A 19,459-nucleotide genomic window follows, 5' to 3' on the forward strand; every position below is an offset into this window, starting at 1 on the left:
TCTAGGGCAGCTTTTTCAGCATGAATGTAACACATGCTGCTTTTCTGGTGTCTTGGTGAGAGTGTTCTCTCCTTGTCATGTCTGGCAAACAAATCCTGGGTTTAGGGGATGGTTTTGCTCATACTGAAGTGTGGCACAGCACTGAGCCCTGGGGCACTAGAAAGGGCATTTCTTTGCCCAAAGTCAAGGTGATGCTGTGAAGTAGCTGTTGGGAGGCTTCTTGTTCTAAGAATTTGATCCACCTGTCTGAGGGGCTCTGCTCCTTCTAGGGTGTGTTCCCAGCTCAGGGATGGCTGTTGTGGCTGGGTTTTATATAATCACAGAATGGTTGTGTGGCTGGAAGAGACCTTAAAGATGATCTAGTTCAACCCCCTGCCATGGGCAGGGACACTTTCCCCTAGGCCAAGCCCCATCCAGCCTGGTCTTCCAAGGGATGAGGCATCCATAACTTCTCTGGGCAACCTGTGCCAGTATCTCACCACCCTCCAAGTAATAATCTGAGTAAGAGAGTATCACTGACCTAATTAGAAATCACCCCTCCCAGATTTCTTCTTCCCTTACTCAGCTTGATCCATTCCTCCAGCTGTGTATCATGGGATGTGCATCCCAGAGTCACATATTGCAGCACCCCTGCCTGGCTTCCCTGCTCAGAACTCTGCAGGGAACTGAGGTGCTGTGGAAAGCAAAGCCACGTTGCATTTCTTTTTTACATATTGAATTAATACAGTTCTACTCACTATCCAAACAGTGAAAGCAAACCTTAAACTCTGACCTTGCAAGGTTATAAATAAGAACAAATAAAGACAGACTGTGTACTGGCAAGCAAGTTTTTGAATAGTGTATTTAGGCCTGAGTATGACAGGAGAACAATGGCCTAAGCTGCTTTTAGAGAGGGGGTTCAGATAAAGCTTTCAGTGCCCAGAGTTTTCTATTCCACTTTTGCAAGGTGAAAAAAAAAAACCCCAACCCACACAGCTGCAGCAGCAGAACATCTGTATCAGCTTTAGGTGGTGGCTGACCATTTGCCACCTCGAGTTGGTGGTTTTGCTTGAAAGATGAAAATCAGAGATGAGTTGACTTTGGTATTTGGCGAATGTTGCAGTTCCTGAATCCAGGCAGCCTCGTGTATTGAGCTTGCTGTGGCCTGCAGAACAACTTGCTGGCATTGGGACATTGCTCTTGATGCAGGGAAGTTACATGGAGAGAAATAACCAGCCAGGAGTGAAAGGAGAGTCTTCTGTGAACAACACAATCAGGTTTTACCCAAGCTGGTTCTTGCTCAGCTGTACCAACCTCTGTGTCCCCACTTTGCTCTCTATGAGTCACCTCATTTGTGCCTTGGAGATGTGCAGCACCCAAAGATAGCAGCAAATAAAATGAGAGCAATAAAAACAAGACAGAAGATGCCAATCACCACCAGCCCTCCAAGAGCCCAGTCACTTGTTGCAATCAGTTTCTTTAGATCTTCCAGGGCTGAGGATGCCTCTTGCTCTGGGGACATGCTGGGTTCCACCCTGCTGGGGCCAGACAACAGCAGGGTCAGGTGTTGTGCTCTCCCCATGCCCTCAGCCACAGCCCCAAACCCAGTGCAGGTATGCATGGTGTCTGTGCCTGCAGGCAGCCCCCTCCAAAAGGAGGGTCACTCTTCACAGGAATGGGAGCATAAACCAGAGGAAATACAGCTGAGATTGATTTAATAATCAGATCTGTAGAGATGTAAAGAGGAAAAGCTGCTTGCTCAACAGCATTTGGACAGTTGAGAAATATTTTAATCACAGCTTATTAATATTTTAAACAATACAATGTCTCTCCAGCATGTTTAATATGAGCTTTTTGTCAGCTGTACAGCCTATACATGAAAGATAAGTATTCAGTGGGAGAATTTCCATTATGCCATTGGAAGGATCTCTGACAGGGAGATTTGGGGGCTTAACTCTGAGGACACAATGGAGATTAAATGAACACTTACTTAAAAACAAACAACAAAAAACCCCACCAGTAACAAGCAAAGATCACGTACAACTTGTTTCTTCCATAGGGCTTAGAATAGTCCAATTACATTAAAAAGGGTGTCCTGCTAATGGAGCTTGCTTTAGTAATGGTTTCTGTTACTCTGCAATAGAAGCATAAATTTTCCTCCCACAAGGAGGTCCAGTAATAATTTAAACTGGGATCTCAGTGAGTTCTATTCACTTGCTCTTTCACTGATGCTTAGAATAATGACTTGGCTGTCAGCTTTCTAAAGAACATCCAGCATCTCTTCGTAGCATCTTGTGGTTTTATTAAAGCTTCCTGGCTTCTCAAGGGAAAGAATGGAACATTTCTCACACTTTCTTACAAATGTGACTATGCAGATGTAATACAGGAAGAGATACTGGTTATTTTTGAAAATATGCTCAACTTGCTGCCTCTTATGTCTGTATCCTGAATACTTTTAAGAACCGTAATTACTCCTCTGAAGTGTTTCATCCTCAGCAGGCTGGATTTGACTCGAAGCACAAGCTCACACTTGCTGAAGTTTCTGTTTCTTTCTCAACAGCCAGATTTATTCAGTTCATGGTTTGTTTTCTGGGTAGATGGCAGATCACTGCTCAGTATTTAACCAACCAGCACATGGGACATCAAAGCTGTTCTGGATTCCTTTGCCTTCAAAAAGGAGGCAGCCTAGATATAAGCTAGACCCAAAGGCAGAAATCCTCTGGGACTGCACACCCCAGAAGGTTCCTGTCCCTTTTGTTAACTGCAGTTCACCTCCCAGAATAGGAGAGCTGTATGACATTTTATAAATACCTGAAGCTGTTGTGGGTTGGAGTAGGTGTTTCCTCTGCTGCCTCCTCTTCACCCCTCCAAGAGATCTTGGCATGTGGTGAGGGACCCCTTGCCGTACCTGGAGACTTGTAGAGGTAGCCTGGAAGTTGCCTCTTGGGGCTGCAGTAAATGATTAACAGCTGATTTTCCTGCAAAGGTGTGGCTAATCTAATCAAATCAAAGGCCTTGAACCCAACTAAGAAGTCCTAATTCAGTTGTTCTCAGACATTTCTCTCTCTTCCTAGCTTTATTCACTCCTACAGGTTGTTGCAGTGTTTGTAAAGGCCCACTGTGGCCTCTGCCTGGGCAGGCTGCAGGATGTGATGGAGATGTGTTTTCTGGGCTGTGTTTTCTGGTTCCTCTCTGGATCTGTGTTGCAAGCTCCAGTAGGAGACTGGAGTAAGGCTGTGAACAGCACTGCCCTGCAGTCCAAAATTCATTGTGATAGTTTAGATGAATAAACCCCATTGCACTGCTGCGAGCTGCAATAAAACCATCACTTTCCTGTCTGGAGAAGACCAGAGGGATGGTGCTGGAGGAATGAGGGAGGGGAGAAGGAGGAGTGTGGTGTGTGAGACTGCCTGTAGGTAAAAGGAAACTTACTTTTCACAAGCCAAGCAAACCAGAGGGATAATGTTACAGAACAGAAGCTATTCCATTAAGTCATCGGTAGAACTTCAACCACTTCTGCTGGAGGGGCTGGCCTTGCTGCCTCTTTGAGGTTCCTCAGGGAAAGAAACCATTTCAACACTTTTATCATCATGACTGAAATAACAGTATTCCCATGCAGTTCCTCCTAGGCTTTCACAATGTGAATGGCAGTTGCTGTGTTAGAAGCAGCCTTACCTTATTCTGTGCTTTTCTGAATCTCCCTCTGCAGGTTCAAACTAGAGGAACCTCACCCTCACTGCTGCTCCCTAGTAGTGATTATAGTATTTGAGTAGTAATTGAAGCCAAAACACAAAAGCTTGTGTGAGTGCTGAGCAGGGACCCAGGGACTAGCAGGTTTGCAGTCAGCAGAAGCTGAAGAGCTGCAGAAGTTGGGCACTTGCTGGCATCTTTCAGGCTACCCTGAATGTGTGCAAGGAAGCAGCAGATCAAGGCAAACAACTGCCATGTCTGAATCCCAGCTGGAGGAACAGTCCAGCTTAGTGCAATGGTACAAAATAGTCCAAAGCAGAACATCAGGCCTGTGAGGTCCAGACAAGTGTGTAGAAATTGGCCCCCTCTACATGGTGGCTGGTCCTCTGCTGCAGAAAGCCACCTGAATCCTTTAGAGGATTGCCTATTTTTCTTTCCTTCCCTTTCTTTGACAGTGCTGTGTTTATTCTGTTTCTAATTCAGGAACTTGCAGTGGCTGAGATAAGACAGGAGCCATTTCTCTTGTTCCTCTGCCTGGTATCTGTCAGTGGTTTAACTTGGACCACCACTGGGAAACATGCATTTGTGGCTTTTCCTGTTGAGATAAGGCCTGGCAGCTTGTTCCCAGTGACAGCAACCTGCCAGCCCTTGGTGCATGTCCAGCCTGCCAAGCTTCCCCCTGTCTCAGCACAGGCTGGCTCCGTGCTGCTGGAACAGCCCTCAGTGGGATGCTGTCAATGTCTGCAGCTGGCACTGTCTAGCACAAGCCTGCAAAGAAAGTGAGCTCTGTTCTTCCCTGGGTCTCGTGACTTCATCTAGATACAAAAACATCTGTTGAGTCTGTCTCTGCAAAAGAGGTTCTGAGGTCCTGCTGTCACTTCGATTGCCACTCGTTTGTGAGTGAAATGAGGAAAGACTTCTGTGACAGGAGGTTGGTGTGATGCACCTCTGAACGTATAAATTGATGCTGTGCTTCCCCCTAACATGTTGGTTGGCAGTGAAAGCTTTGGGACAGCCTAATAATTTTTTTTTCACGATTTGTTAGTCTCAGTGTAACTGTGCATGCAGTAGCCCACACTAGTGCGGTCTGCTCGTGGCAGCTGTCAAGTTGAGTCTCATTTATTTCTAAAAAACATCCTCATTTTCTACTGGAAAGTTTTTCTTTTTATTAATTTAAAAGTAACACTGGTAGTTTCAGGAATTTTATTTTTCTTACATTTCTTAGACTATTCACTATGTATCTGGCTGCAGATATATTCCAATGTGCAGCAGTACAAAAATACCAAATACCTAGATCTGGTTTGTTGGCAAAAAATAAAGTGCATTAAATACATAAGAAGCCCTTTTACTAATATGGGTGCAGGCAACTCAGAAAATACATTTCTTTACAGCGTTTTTTTTATTTTCTGTACCTTCTGAAGTGTAAAGAGTATTTTAAAGCCCACTGATAAAAACTTGATGATTCTGTTGTCCCTAGCCAGATGCTGACTTTGGTGCATACGCTTAGTTGGAATACAGAGGCAGAAGATGACTTTTCTCTAGGCCTGTAATTTTTTAGACCTTCTCACAAAGGTGGTTGGTCTCTCACTTGAGGCTGAAGCACCCCTGGTTCAGAGTTTAGTGCAGAATTGTTGCCTTCTTGTGCTGTGCCAGTTGTGGAAGTCACAGCCTTGTATGTCCATAAATCCCATTCGGAAGTTCACCGGAGTGTAAACCAAACATACACACTGGCTGCAGCACGGAAAAGGGATTTATTTGCACTTGTTAGCTCCAGCCCATTCTTGGCTCTGCTCTGTCACTGTGCCTGCTGCTGCAGTCAGCTGCTGCATGTACCCTGAAGTGGTGGCTCCCATCATGTGCCAGTCCTCTGGAATGCCTCTGTGCATGCTCATAAACACCACCCTGGCATCGTGTTCATGTCTACTAAAATAAACTGCACACAGTGCAGGGAGTCAGGCACAGATCCCTCAAGTAAGGATTGGGATTTGTTCATCTCCTGGAGCTCCCATGCTCTGCAAACACCATTCATCTGCAATATGCAGAGGAGTAGAACCACAGAGGATGGAGAGGGAACATGTTGAGCAGAGAATGATCAAAATAAGCCATGGGATTGGTGAGGTTTTTCCTTTTGCCTTCATCTTTCTGTTTACAAAGATTCTGTTTCCATATGATCTGTTTTTTTCTTTGGCAATTTCCCATCATTGTATCACCAATGAAATGACACGGGGGGCAGTTGTTGCCAGCTGTACCCAGAGCCTCAGCTGGCACATCTGGATCACAAAGTCCACCATCTGTCATTTTGAGCAGATATCTCAGCTAAACACGTCTCCTGCAGCAGGTCTGGCCTTGATCCACGCTGACCTGAGCAGTTGTACCTCCCAGTGGCGCCAGTGGGGTTTTCTAATGCCCAGTACCACCCTTGTGGTGAGGACAGCAGGCAGTGCCTCACGTGTGGCTGTGTGCTTGGCCTCTGCTTTGCTCTGTGGCTCCATGTCCCCGAGGGGATCCTCAGCTGGCCCAGCTGCAGGGCTGTCTTTGGGAAAGCTGTCTCTTTTCTCAGCAATCTGTGTCCATGCCCTCCCACCCCATCCCGGCCCAGAAGGTGGAGACAGCGATGGTAAAGGAGCTTCACCCTTCTGGTCACAGTAGTGGCAGTCACAGAGAGAAGGAACTCCACGCTGTGATTTCTGGTCCTTTGAGTCATGTTAATTAATATTGTTATTGCCATTTCCAGTGGGCTAGTGTGGAAAGTCATTCCCAGAGCACTGAATCATGGTGTCCATGCATGTCCTGGAGAGCAGGCTGTGTCACCTCATGGATGGGCAGCGGGGCGGACCCGGCTCTTGCTGTGCCTGGGCTCAGGGCGTCCATCGCAGCCACAGCAGCTGTAGCAGCAGCAACTGCAGGCAATGATCATCAGCACCAGCACAGTGACTGCAAAGAGAAACACAGGAGATTGCTTCATAGCACAGGGATAATCCCTGCAGAGTAATCCTGTGGCTCTGCCAAGTTGTTTGGTGAGCAGCAAAATTAACAAAGCCTGGTTTCTTGAGATTTTTTTTTGCCCTTTATCCCCATCTTCCCCAAGTCCTAAGTTCTTGCTCCTTTTTACTGGTTTTCCATTTAATCTGGACAATCCTTACCATTTCAAGACCTTTCAAGAGCTACATTCCAAACCCTGAGAGGCTTTCTTTACCCCCTTAATGAGCTGTTGTTTGGGAGCTGACATGCAGTACCTGAGCACAGCCATGTGCCTGGAAAAGACGAAAATCCAGCTTTGGGTTTTTGAGTAACCAAACTTGAAGGAGTTTGAGTTTGAAGAGTATTTCTGAAGAGCAAGTTCAGCATACTCTTTAGGCATAGAGACTCATGACTGGCTTGGCTTTACTCTTCTATATTTAGCTTGAATAAATAAGACACTTCAAATGCAAGGGTTCATTTCACAGAACAGTGGGCTAACTTACTGTCCTCTACTCTAGCCAGGATGGTTGGTGTTGGCAGGGATGTGTTAGTTTATCTGGAGTAGAAAAGGATGACATGTTCCATCCTGCAGAACTTGTAAGAGTGTGAGCAGGCCTCCTTGTGTGCATGTGTTCCTTTAAAGCCTGGACCTGGGCTGCCAGGTAACCAGACCTGTGGGGAACCAGATGTAGGGATGAACTAAATAAAGCACCAGGTGTGACTGTGAATTCCAGCCCAGGGAGGAGTGTCCAGCTGGATACACACCCTTCCTTTTGGCCGGGAGCAAGCCCTGTCTTTGAGGAGCAGGGCCTGTCTTCCTTCCTGCTTGTTTTCCCATTGTATAAACAAACTTCATCCCCCTTGATCCAGCAGTTCTCTGTTATTCCTTCCATGTCATCCCCACACAGAGCAGCAGCAGGGATCTTGCCATTACCACAGGAGAATAAATAGGCTCATCTGAACCATATTGGCTTCCATGAGCCAGTACAGGAGTGACACTCAGAGTCCCTCTTAAGTGTCTTCTGTGGCAGGGAGATGCTCTAATACCATTTGTCATAAACTATCTCCTACGCATCAAAACATTACAGCACCTCTGGCTTGGTTGAAATATTGCTGATTTAACTAATGTTTAAACTGGAGCTCTGGGGAAGCTGTACTGTTTCCTGTCATGCCCTGCAATCATGTAGGGGTACATGTTGAGTGTTCAAAAATTCCCTAGGAATTAACCTGGGCCTTAGAGCACAGCCTAGAAAACAACAGCCAACACCACCAACCCACCTACACAGCCTGTGCAGCAAACTGCCCCCATAGGAGAGGAAAGAAATTCTGACACCCCTTTGCCTCCACCCACAAACTCACCAATAAACAGAAGAACCACAGAAAAGCTGATAATCTCCACTGGCTCAGCCTTGGGCAGTTTCTGGAGCTTAGCAAGAAACTTCTCAGCAATGTCTTGAAGTTCCTTCAAAAAGCCTTCAGAAGACATTCTGTCACAACCTCTCCAGGCTTTATGCTGCGGGAGAACCAAACAGAGAATAAACCTTTTCACTGACTAATGCTAGGGAGCTGCCAGCCTTCTTATACAGCTGGTGATCACAAGGAAAACAAGTTTATCTGGTCTCAGTCCTTGCTCCCAGTAGCTAAGGTGGAGGACTATTAATTGTCTACGTGTTCTGGCACTGTTTTTATTTCAAAATCCAGCTTCGAGGGTGTTTTTGTCAACTGCACTGTTAAGCAGAGTCCAAATGGTGTTTTTTCTACAAGGACACTTCTTCCAGCAGGCACTGAGTTAGACTGGACAGTGCCTGCCCTTGGCTCTCACCCAATCAAAGTGGTTTTTTTCCAGTTGTGCTAACCTGTCCTTCTAGAAACAAATGCAATTCTAACCCAACTTGAATTCTGAACGCTGAACTCCACTGTACATAGTCTTCAGTTTTTTCTTACACAAAATAGATTTGTGGCTACTATCCCTTGAAGGCTTCTTGCTCTTTGAGCTACAGAACCCCCCTTCAAAAACAAAGGCATTACCTCAACACCTCAAAACAATAGCATTAATAATGTTTTATTAACCAGTTTTACTGTATGTGATACTAAAAGTTCAAGTCTGCATTCACTAGGGACAGCTGGATGCTTTTCAAATTTTTACAGAAGAATGCAATTTTATAAAGAAAGCTAAATTTAGGGGTTTTTTTGTTTGTTTGTTTTAAGCCACAGAGCAATATATGAATTGAACAGTGGATTCAACCCATCACTGCTGGTGATGAGCAAAGAAAAAACCTCTGGATCTGTCAGGGAGGTATCTCCCTTGTGGAGCTAATCCTTCCTGCTCTTCTCAGTAATCTTGGGCCTTGTTTATTCTCAGAGTGATCATCAAGAGCTATTGTTACTGAAAATATTTTTAGTCTAGCTAAAGTTAAGTACCTCAGTTTTATCACCAATATTTGCTGTTCTTTTACCCCATGAGCAAGATTTTGGGAGGCATCGCAGCAAACTAGCTGGCATGAGACCTATGGATCTTCAAATTTTGCTTCAGTAGGAACTAGAATTGGATATTGTCTTGGTTTGGAAAAGACAGATGTCTGCTAGGGATGGCAGGGCCTGACTTGAAATGGAGAATTCAAACCCCCTCCCTCTGAATTACCATTATTTTGGCCACCTCTGGTTTTTTTGGTCAACCACCCACAAGTACCCACCAGTTAGTTTCCTAGCAACTTATAGGAAAAATTCTGTAAGTAAAAAAGAAAAAATCTAACCCCCAACAGATATTTTCGAGAAACATTCACAGTTCCACCTAAAACAAGTGTTTGGGCAGGCCAATGTTGAATGGGTTAGAACTCTTATTTCATTATTGTATCAAAATGTACTGATTTGTGTGTGTTGTAACAGTGAACACTGGCTTTTGGGACTTGAACATTGCAATTTAATATCTTGATCTTGGTGATAACACACAGCCAAGTGACCAGCACTTCCAGAACAAACCAGCTAGTTCCTTATTGCACATCTGGCTTGGTTACTCAAACAAATGGATGCTTGGAGTTCAGTTTTTCTAAACACACTGAGGACAGAGAGACCTTGGCTGTTTCTTTGCATGCTGGGCTTAAGTACTATAGTGCCAAGTTAAATTAGTTTTGTATGTTTATGCAATTCAAAAAGGGTTTTCTTTGTTCTTTTAAATCCAAGCTAAGGAATAAAAATCGGAACCAGCTGGTTTCTTAGAAATGGGGGTGGATGGAAAATCTCCATGCACAGAAAGATTGCTGTGCAACTTAGGAAGGAGGCAGAGCTGTGGTCTTCTGACCTGAAAAGGTCACTTTTGAGACTAGGGTTAAATACTTCTTTCCAGATGATTGCATACCCCAAGTGAGCTGGTCTAGAAACAGCTGCTTTATCCTTCGTGCTACAGGAGTCTGTGTCAGCAGGTTTTCAATTTTGTTTCCATTCCAAGAGATGGTGGAGGAAGGCAGAGGTGAAGTGATTTGTTTTTTCTGTTCTTGGCTGTAGAAGAAAAAAAATCAAAAAATAAAATTTCTGGCTCTAACATTGTGAAGATCTTTGTTCCTTTTAGAGGTGTTTCTGTCTGTCCAGAAGCTCTCCTCATAGGGAATTTGCTGTAAACTTCCATGCCATGCTTTGGGTTGCACCAGAAGCAACAGATATAAGAGCCAGGCTTGTGGAGTTTGATTATACAGGGTAAAATTACTGATCAGGATTGTAGAACTCCATGTGGATTAGCAAAGTGCTGAGTTGAAAATGATGAAGCCTGTTTCTGTAATGGACATTCCTCTCTGCCCATGGTACCTAATCTGAAGCTAAGTGAAGTCCTCCTAAAACTTGTAAGGAATGTTGATTGTTTACCTTGGTCTGAATTACATCAGGGACAAAGTCTGATGGTGGTGGTGCAGTCTCCAACCTACTTGTGAGGAGCAAATGTTTTTCTGCTTGACTGCACTTTCTGCTGCTTCCAAGGGCCCTCTGCTTTGGGATTTCTGCTTCTGCAGCTAGGCAAAAGGGTGAAGAACAAAATCATTCTTAAAGGAAAAAAGTAAAACTCCCCCAAGAAAGCCAGTTACATTAATGGACTTTTATATGTTCCGTTCTACTTGTGATGTAAAATCTTTGTTCAGGACTAGTTTTCATGTGACCTTTTCCCAATTGATTTCAGTGGAACCAAGATTTTACCCTTGAGATTTAGCACGAGGGTGAGGATAATGTGATTTAAACCAGTTGTCTTATGCATCTGCTTCATTTACAACACAAAGGTGATGACATTAATTACAGTAACAGAGCAGAGCTGTGAGAATTAATTTCTTTTGGTTTTTTTATATTGTGTTCAAATAAGCTTCCAGTCACCAACAGTAGTAAAGGCCAGGTGGTGCAGGATGTTCAGCTGAAGCAGTGACTGTTATTATTATTAAACAGGGAAGTCTTAAGAGGTTTGAAACCTAAGGTTGTAAGCCTTTACTGAAAGGACAGTTTATTTTCTAGGCCTGCAGTGCTGTTTTAGAGCCTGGAAGAGCCACTCAAGTTTGTACCTCAGAGACTCTCAGGGTTTGGAGCAAACATAATTGTCTGTCAGTGTTTTCCTCAGTTGGAAATTTCTTCTTGCTCATCGTTCTTCCTCAAAACTTCACCCACTGAGGATGGGAACCCTCCAGAGCAGAGGAGACTTGGCTGTAGCACAGCAGAGCTGATGGAACTCATCCATGTTATGGAAAAAATCCTGAGTGACCACAGTACAATGTGGTCTTCATAAGACACTGTCAGACTGGTATCAGGAAATTCTGCTCCACAGCTGCAGTTAGAGCTCACATGAAGTGAAAATCAGATAAGGAGAGGCAAGATAACAATCTCCCATAGAAAAGAAAGTAACACAATGGTTTTTGACAGCAGTTTGTGATAACCTGCTGGGATAGGGTGGCAGCCTGAAATTCATGGTTTGACTTAAGAAATAACTCACCTAATCAGTGATGCCAGTGGAACTAGATCATCAAACCTTTCTGCCCTCCTCTAATGTTGCAAGGCCCAGCAGGGGGGAGGTCATAAAACAAATCATTTAATTTGGGTTTGTTTGGTTTTGATGAAAAAAGGGCCTATTCTGCCATGTGCCATGAGTTATTAGCCTTGGTTGAAAGGACAGAGCACAGAATTGATGCAGAGGAATGGCAAACAGCTGCAGGTGTGCTGCTCAGCTGCAAGGATTGCATGACCCTGTAAAACCAAAGTGCATGTCCTGTGTTTAGGACTTAGATAGATTTAGATTCCCAGAAAGCACTAATGCAGATTCATCTTGCTGTGCCCACTGAAGAAAGCTGTGAAAATTGCCATAATAGCACTGAAATTATCTTTCTGAGTTGTTTTAATGGACTTGTGCCATGCTGAAGCACTCAAAGAAGTTGGCTGCTCAGTCCTTTGGAGAATAAAGCCATTAAAAAGCCTCAATCTAGACATTCGAGAGAAAAGCCTCCATCAAGGTTCCTTTTTGCTGCAAACTGCCTGCATATGGAGGCTTCTTTTTCCAAGAAAAAGAGCTTTGTGACCATGTACAGTGGGGTCTGACATCCCTGTGTCTGCCTGAAGCTGCTGAGGCTGCTGTCAGTATTTTGGGGTGGCTGTACATTGATCAGGGTTTTTTAGTCTGTCCTGATCTGTGTGTGGACACAGCTGCATCCAAAGGTGAACTGTAGGGAGTGGGTGAGCTGAAATTTACTGCTGAGCATGGGATACTTGTTTACACATAGCCCTGGGGGTATTTGAGCAGCCTTTTTTAGTGCAAAAGGCACAAATTTAAGTTTGTGGTTTAGCCCCAGGACTGGAAGTCAATAAATAGAGGCAGTGTCCCTTGGCCTGCCAGTGATGCTCCCTGCTTGTGTGACTTTGGGTGAGCCATCACATCCCACTGGTGGGTGACTTAATCTCTGCAAGACAGCCACATCATGGAACCACATCAGAGCTTTGTTTGTTAATTGTTGTGTGTCCAAGTTTCCAGCAGGCTTGGGAATTTTTGGATAGAAAGGCAGCAAGTCCCTGGTTTTGCTGCAGTTACAAACTGAACTGGCCATTGTTTTGCTCAGTACTTCTTACACTTTGTTCACTGAGCCTGTTTAGAATGGATGTAGATGAAAGCATGGTTTCCACTCCTGTTTGCTCCTAATCCAACCATGCTCCTCATACTGCTCTTGCCATGATCCTGATCCATTGATTTTACTGTGCTTGCATGGGTTTGTTGCTTTAGTAACCTAAAAGTGGAGATAAAGCTTTGGAGGGGGGGAACAAGAAGCTGCCAATGCCTCTAGTCCTAATGCAGCAAATCCCAATGGTGATGAGTTGGCTCTCCTCCACTGCCCACAGCAAGAGTGCTCCAGAGACCTTACAAACTAGAACCTTCCTGATGTTCCCATCAAGTAGAATGCCATGGCAACATTCTCATTACAACCTTGGCTCTTCCTTAAAACTGTGGCTCTGAAGAAGCAAATGTTGTGTTGTTCTTACTCAGACAAGTCTAATAACTTGGTCGAAATTGGACCTGTACAGGGATGGGAAGCCTGTATGGATTGTGGGGCTTTATCTGGTAGGAAATCTTAAAGGCAAGCCCAACCTCATGGAAGGAGAGTGCTGAACAGCCAAAGGGGAGGGGATGCTTTTTATTCTGGTCTAAAACTCTAAAATAAGCTCTGACTGTACTTGGCCACGTTCTAAAGAACATGAAGGCTTGACCAGTTTCAAAACGTACCAGCTTTGTTCTTGGTCCCTGAAATGTCCTTCTGATTTTAGATGGATAAGGTCTGCAGTGCTTCCTGTTCTCAAACAATGCTGGGTTGCTAGGTGTGCCTACAGTGGGGATGCATTTTGGCATAACATGTCATAATTCCTGCATGATTGTTTATTGTTCTAAGCTTTTAGTGTACTGCTGAGATGAAAAGAGCCATAGAAATGCACTTGCATTATCAGTGCATGGTTTTCCTTCATCATTGTTAATGCAGTGTTTGCTGCCATGACTGTAGTTGACCAGCCATGTGTATCTTAACTATAGTTCAGACAAGCTCATTTTTCCTAAAACAGGAGTGCACAGAGCCAGACAGACCTATAATTCATTCCCAAGCAGATGAAAATAGTTTCCAGTATCAAGAGAATTCAGCCCTTTAACAGCACACACCCAAACTGGTAAATTGTAGCTCAGTGCCATGGGAGAAAAGCTGGGACTTTGTCAGTTGGTTTGGAGCAGGCGGCCACACATTCCTGAGATTTTCAAGCTGCCCTGCCTGGGTCACCCCTTGGCTGGAATACCCTGTCATCTCCACCACTCACTGTTTGGAGATGGGTTTTGAGGCAGCACTGTAAATGTGCCTTCTCTTCCCTACAACCTAATATTAGATTAAGTAAAAAGGCACTGAATTCCCAGTTTCAGTAGTAGAGGTTCCCACTGGGGCACTGAGATGGGAGTCTTTACACCTCTGCAGAGCACCCTGGTTTTCTCTAGTCCATCCCACACACACGTCCACAAAGCCTCTGAGATAATTCCTCACTACTAGAAAATTTTTAAGTGGGGAAATTAAAACACTGAGCCACCCAATGAAAGGAAAAGGTCAATTTTAAAAATAAACCTGCAGCTCTACTACAAGACAACTTTTTTTAGGATTGGTGATGCTTGAATCTAGCCTGAAAGTCTATTCTAATATTAGCAAAATATCCATTTCCCAGGAAGCTGACTGAGAGGTAGTTGCCTGTGAAAGCCTTTTAGTGACTTCACAAACATAGTGGGATCTATCAGTAGTTGGTGTTTGAGGTCCAGCATCTGGAGGTCCTGAGAGTGCTGGGAACTCCTCCACCTTTTAACAACCACCTCTGTGCCCTGTCCCTGATCTCACATCTAAAAGTCTCATAAATTACATGCATTTTTGAGTTTTTTGAAGTATCCTGGATTAATCCTAGTAAAGGTGCCATTGGGGTATAGGAACTCAAATCCAAAATCTTCAGCAGCTGCTGCCTCAGAAGGAATTGTCTGGAACCTCATCAGCTGTGGCTGCTTGGGGTAGTGGGGAGAGCCTGCATGGAGGTGTGGGGTGGGTGCTGCTGCCTGCCCCAGCCCCTCACCCTGCCCAGTGGGGGCACACCCTGCCCAGTGGGGGCACACCCTGCCCAGTGGGGGCACACCCTGCCCAGTGGGTGCCTCTGGCCCACTGCAGGCTCTGTGATCAGGGGGTTGTTTTCCAGAGAGGAGCTGCTCTATCAAACTGGGATTATTTTGTGCCTTCATTCCCACAAGCACTGTTGGTTGCAGCAGGCTGAGGCCTGAGCACTGTGACAGCTGTAACACAAGCCATGTCCTGCTGCTTTTATCCAGACATGTGTTTCACGTTGCTGTGCTTCTCCCCACACACATGGACAGCATGGCTGCAGCTGAACAAGCCCCCAGCCAAACCCATTAAGATTTTTCTTTTGGCCAGGAAAACTTGGCATGTTTCTCTACCTCCTTCCCTCCCCTGCCCTTCTCCTCTCACTCCTCCCTCATTTTTTTTCTTGTTTCCCTAAACTTTGTTTTTTTCACATGCTTTATTTAAGAAACCATCTTCACTGCAACAACCAACCTACAAAGACTCTCCATTAGCAGGGTGGGAACTTCCCTCCATCCCCTCAAGCCTTAGGGCCAGGCTGGAGGCGTGTGGGTCTGAACTACTACATCTCACTCAAGCAGTTCCAATTCCATGTTTGTACAACACACAGGTCAGAAAGACCTGCCCTCCATTCCTAGTTAATGGAAATGGAGAGAAGTGGAAATACCTGATCCTTAGCATTCCTCCCTACAGGCATGTGTAGGATTGGGAAGACCTCTTTCTGTGAGAATTGGCTTTCTGCTCCTGTTTGTGAACAGCTGACTGCCCATGTGTCTCCTGGCAGAGGGGTCCCAGCTCAGTGCTGGGAGCTGCAGCAGCTTCCAGAGAAGTCAGCTTCAGATGGCAGAAAATGGGGATTTATATGGCCAGTTTCCATTAGCAGCCCCTCTTCCCAACAGCAAAAGAGAGATGGGAGCACAGGTGGTGGGACACCTGTGTAAAACCAAAGCTTGGACACAATGGCCTAAAATGTCTTTTTCAACCTAAATGATTCTATGTTGTATAATTTCATGTATTTAGGTGATCCTTTTCCTTCCTTCTCACTGCATTCAAGCCTGACGGTGTGGTTACTGTAAACCATGATCCGTGCATGTGCACGAACGTGCAGAGCAGTGGGTTCTCATGCTGCTTTGAACACTGAACCAGCATCTGTGCCTGACACACTGACTGAATTCTTCTTTTTAAAATGTTCTCATTAGAAACTGTGTTAAATCTTTCCGTTTATTTCTATTGGACACAGATGCTCAACGTGCACAGTGTGCTAGTTCCCAGCCTGGGGTTTGTTTTCTAAGCTCTCTGCTTCAGGATTTGGGGGATAAAACTTGGCTGCAGCTGGGAGGAGCTCCGGGGAACAGCCGTGGCTGGCACCCGCCGGCTTTCACACGCGCCTGCCTGTGCTGCCAGCCCCTCGCTAAAGGCACAGCCTCGCACCCAGCCTTGTCCACACCGCCTATTTCTGTATCAGCTCACCAGCTTATCGGGACACGCATTCTGGAAGAGCACAGAAACCCGAGCTGCCGGCCTTTGTCACCGGCGGAGGAGTTGCAGAGTCCCGCTCGGGCTCGGAGCTCTTTTGTTACAGGGCGGCTGCGGCGCAGCTCTCCGCAATCCCATTAAAAGCTTTTCTCCTGCCACCTTGGCTCCTCCGTGTCCCTGGCAAGCAAATTCAGCCTCCCGAGCTCTGCTCCGCGGCTGACCGAGCAGGGGGAGCTCCCCCGGCTCCAGCCCCTCGCTGAGCAGCGGAGGGTGCCGCGCCTGACCGAACAGCAGCGATAGCTCAGCCTTACCCCGACCGCCAGCTCCTCTTCTCCTCTTGTTTTTCTTTCCGTCCTCTGAAACTTTCACGTCATCTCTCCCTTCATCCCGGCTCGCTGCTCGCTCGGCTCCTCTCTGCTCCGCTGCTGACAGCCAGCTGTTGTCTCTGCCTTCCTTTTTTTTTTCCTTGTTGCCGGTTGTCCTGGAGATGCGAAGTTTCGTGTTACATGTGTGCCAAAGAGGGAGGGCGCGGAGCCACCGCGGGCTGAGCCGGAGCCGGTGCCAGCTCCCCGGGGCGCCCAAGGGCCGGCACTTGTTGCTGCCTTCCCCTGTACATCTCCTCCGAGAGAGGAGTTTCTTCTTTACCTTTTAATGACGGCTTTCTCTGGCGTGAGACTCCAATTGATTCGCTGCCTGCAATAGTTTGAGGCAGTGTTAAAGCGAATAACTTTCCTTTCTGCTGCCCAGTTTCCTTCCGGCTCCCGGGGGAAGGAGCTTTTCTCTTGAGTTCATTCAAGGGGTACAGCAAGTACTCACAGGGACAGAGCAGCTCTGTAAGAGAGACCTGCCACGGACAGGGCAGCAGGGACAGTGCTGGGCACTGAATTTGATGCTGGGATGGTGAATTTGCTCCGTGCCCTTGGCCAGGTCATTTACTCTCTTGATGCTGAGCTTTTCGCTTCTTGTGTTCTGGGGACAGCTGACTGTCACTGCCTTGTTTCAGAGGGTGAAGCTCAGGTGATGCTGAAAGGACACAGTCCTTCAGAGAGGTGCAAAATTAGAAGTTCTCATCAACCTCATGACTTGCTCTTCTATTTGATAAAGCTCATTAAGTGGCTTTCACTTGACAACTGCATAACTAATTTACCCTCATGATTTTTATCTTTTTTAACCCTTTCACTTCACATTATTCCAAGTCTTGCTGAGTTGTTTATTTCACTGAGCATTTCTGATGAGGCTCTGTACCCTTTGGCTTATGCAAGGGAATGCTTTTTCCTGGTGTTTTTTGGGAGAGGCAGAGCTTCTTCTGGGATATGTGACTTTGCTTCTCTGGCTGTCCATCTGCTTCTCCTAATTGCAGGAATAGGGCTCCTGTGCTCTGTGGTGTTTAAAAACAAGGACTGCCAAAATGACACAGGTGCAGGCAGCTTTGTGGTCAGTTTAGCACTTTCCTGAAATGTATTGCCACAGACAAAAATGTGTTAATAAACCTCATTGTTCCATAATGTCAGATGGGGGGAGGGGATGTCTGAAATGACATCATGATTTTATTTAGACATTTTAGAGACCAATGGTCAGCTCATACGTACTCTTTTTGAAGGGCGAGCGGAGACAAATCGTACAGTTGCATATTTAAAAGATGAAATCATTTTAGGACATGTATAATAATACAAACTACCATTAATTTATGTAAATCATCTCCATCTCGTGGGCATTATTCAGGTATTGGTGTAACTGAGGAAGCTTTCCCCTCACATGTTAATGCATAACGAAGTATTTTTCAGGAATTCTTGGGTTAAGCATTAATCCAGTGATTAACCCCAGCATCCCTGTTGGTAAATTTATTTTTTGCCTTTGACCTTAATTAGAGGCTTGCAGTTTTAGTTTTGCAACTGAATTTCCCTTATGGCCCAACTGCTGAACGCCTGGCCCCAATGTGGGTGATTCTTCAGGAAGAAAAAGGGAATTACTGGAGGCTGGGTGGAAAGGGCTTGGCTTTACAAGCCTGATGGGTTAGAAACTGGAACTCTAAATTCCAGTGAGCTCACAGCTGATCTCTGCTTCCACCAAAGCCCTCCCCTGGGGCATCTAAAGGACAGAGGTGTGTGTGGCTGGCCCTCCCCAGCATAAGCCTGGGAGTGGGGAGAGGGCTTGTCCCTCACTGAATGCCTCAGTTAACTCTAATACAGATCAGTGCGTGCGAGGGGAAGAGACACGGACTAATGAGAATGCCTGCCTGTTTTCTTTTGGGGAAACAAAAAGCTGACTTGCAGCTCGCTGACATTTCTATAGTCACGTTGCTTTGGCAAGCCAGGCAGCACCAGTGGTTCTTTTGGAAAGGCAGGACAAGGGGATCGAATGTGTTGCCCCCATCCCAGTCCCCCCACCCTTCCCCTCCATGTGAAAGGAGCTCTTTGAGTGCAGGAGCAGAGTGACTCAGTGTGGCTCTGCAGGGGGATATAAAGGCAGCTTTGTCGGAGCCTTTGGTGCCCTGCACGGTGCACACACCCTGCTGCAGCCCCTTACCTGAGCACTGCCAGCTCCCTGGAGCTTCAGCACGGGCAGGTCACTGCTGGGGGACAGGAACCTGTGACCTGCTGCTGCTGCCTTCCACATCAACCTCCCGGGCCGTGGGAGGGGTGAGCCTGCAGCCTCTGCAGCCCCTTGCAGGGTTTGTTTGTGATGCTTTGGTAACACGCAGTTGTGTTCCCCCCAGACACACACAGGCACAAGTGAAGAGGAGAACTGTGCTTGTTAGATCTCTGGCAAGTTCTGACATGCCTTAAAGGGTTTAGAATAAGAGTAAATTAGGTGCTCAGTCTCTTACTTTCCCCCTCTGTGACTCCCTTTTTGCAGATGAAGTTGGTAAGCCTGCTAGGGCACACCTTGGTAGAGAAGAAAAATTTCCACCTTGTTCTTCCTTGTAGTAAAATAATTTTCTTCTAAAATAACTTTTGTTCCCACTTGGCTGCAGGATTTGATCTTTAAATGCCCAATGAAGTGAATGTTCTCATAAACTTATTATCAGCATTTTGACTAAGGCACAACCAGCTTCCTCTGCTGTGAAAGTTTAGTTTTAAAAGCTCCTCTAAATTCTGCTTTCTTAAAAGAAGGGGGGAAAGTAACTGCATAATCATTCTTTGGCAAAATCAGTGTATTCCATGGTTTAAGTTAGGGAGTGTTTTAGAAGAGGAAATTACTTCCTGCCTGTATTGGTAGTGAGCATATTGTCACCAAATTCT

The 19,459-nt window shown here is 45.8% G+C and overlaps 2 protein-coding genes across 5 annotated transcripts in view; one reads left to right on the forward strand and one right to left on the reverse strand.

Moving 5' to 3' along the window:
- RECQL5 (RecQ like helicase 5) overlaps positions 1 to 19,459 on the forward strand; it is a 38,262-nt gene that overhangs the window by 9,280 nt on the left and 9,523 nt on the right. The gene's annotated exons all lie outside the window — the stretch shown is intronic.
- Positions 4,811 to 18,870, reverse strand: SMIM5 (small integral membrane protein 5). Of its 2 annotated transcripts, XM_063409305.1 has the most exons (5): positions 18,744 to 18,870; positions 16,529 to 16,698; positions 9,986 to 10,125; positions 7,990 to 8,143; positions 4,811 to 6,603 (listed from the first exon to the last, which is right to left on the reverse strand). In XM_063409305.1, exons 4-5 carry the CDS (start codon positions 8,114 to 8,116, stop codon positions 6,482 to 6,484), a joined length of 249 nt encoding a protein of 82 aa, XP_063265375.1. In that variant the 5' UTR covers positions 8,117 to 8,143; positions 9,986 to 10,125; positions 16,529 to 16,698; positions 18,744 to 18,870; the 3' UTR covers positions 4,811 to 6,481. The 2 variants fall into 2 exon arrangements, with proteins under 2 accessions (XP_063265375.1, XP_063265376.1); XM_063409306.1 differs by lacking the exons at positions 9,986 to 10,125; positions 18,744 to 18,870 and having other exon boundaries at positions 16,529 to 17,036.

This window comes from Prinia subflava, chromosome 12 (assembly GCF_021018805.1).
Source record: "Prinia subflava isolate CZ2003 ecotype Zambia chromosome 12, Cam_Psub_1.2, whole genome shotgun sequence".
Lineage (NCBI taxonomy): Eukaryota > Metazoa > Chordata > Aves > Passeriformes > Cisticolidae > Prinia > Prinia subflava.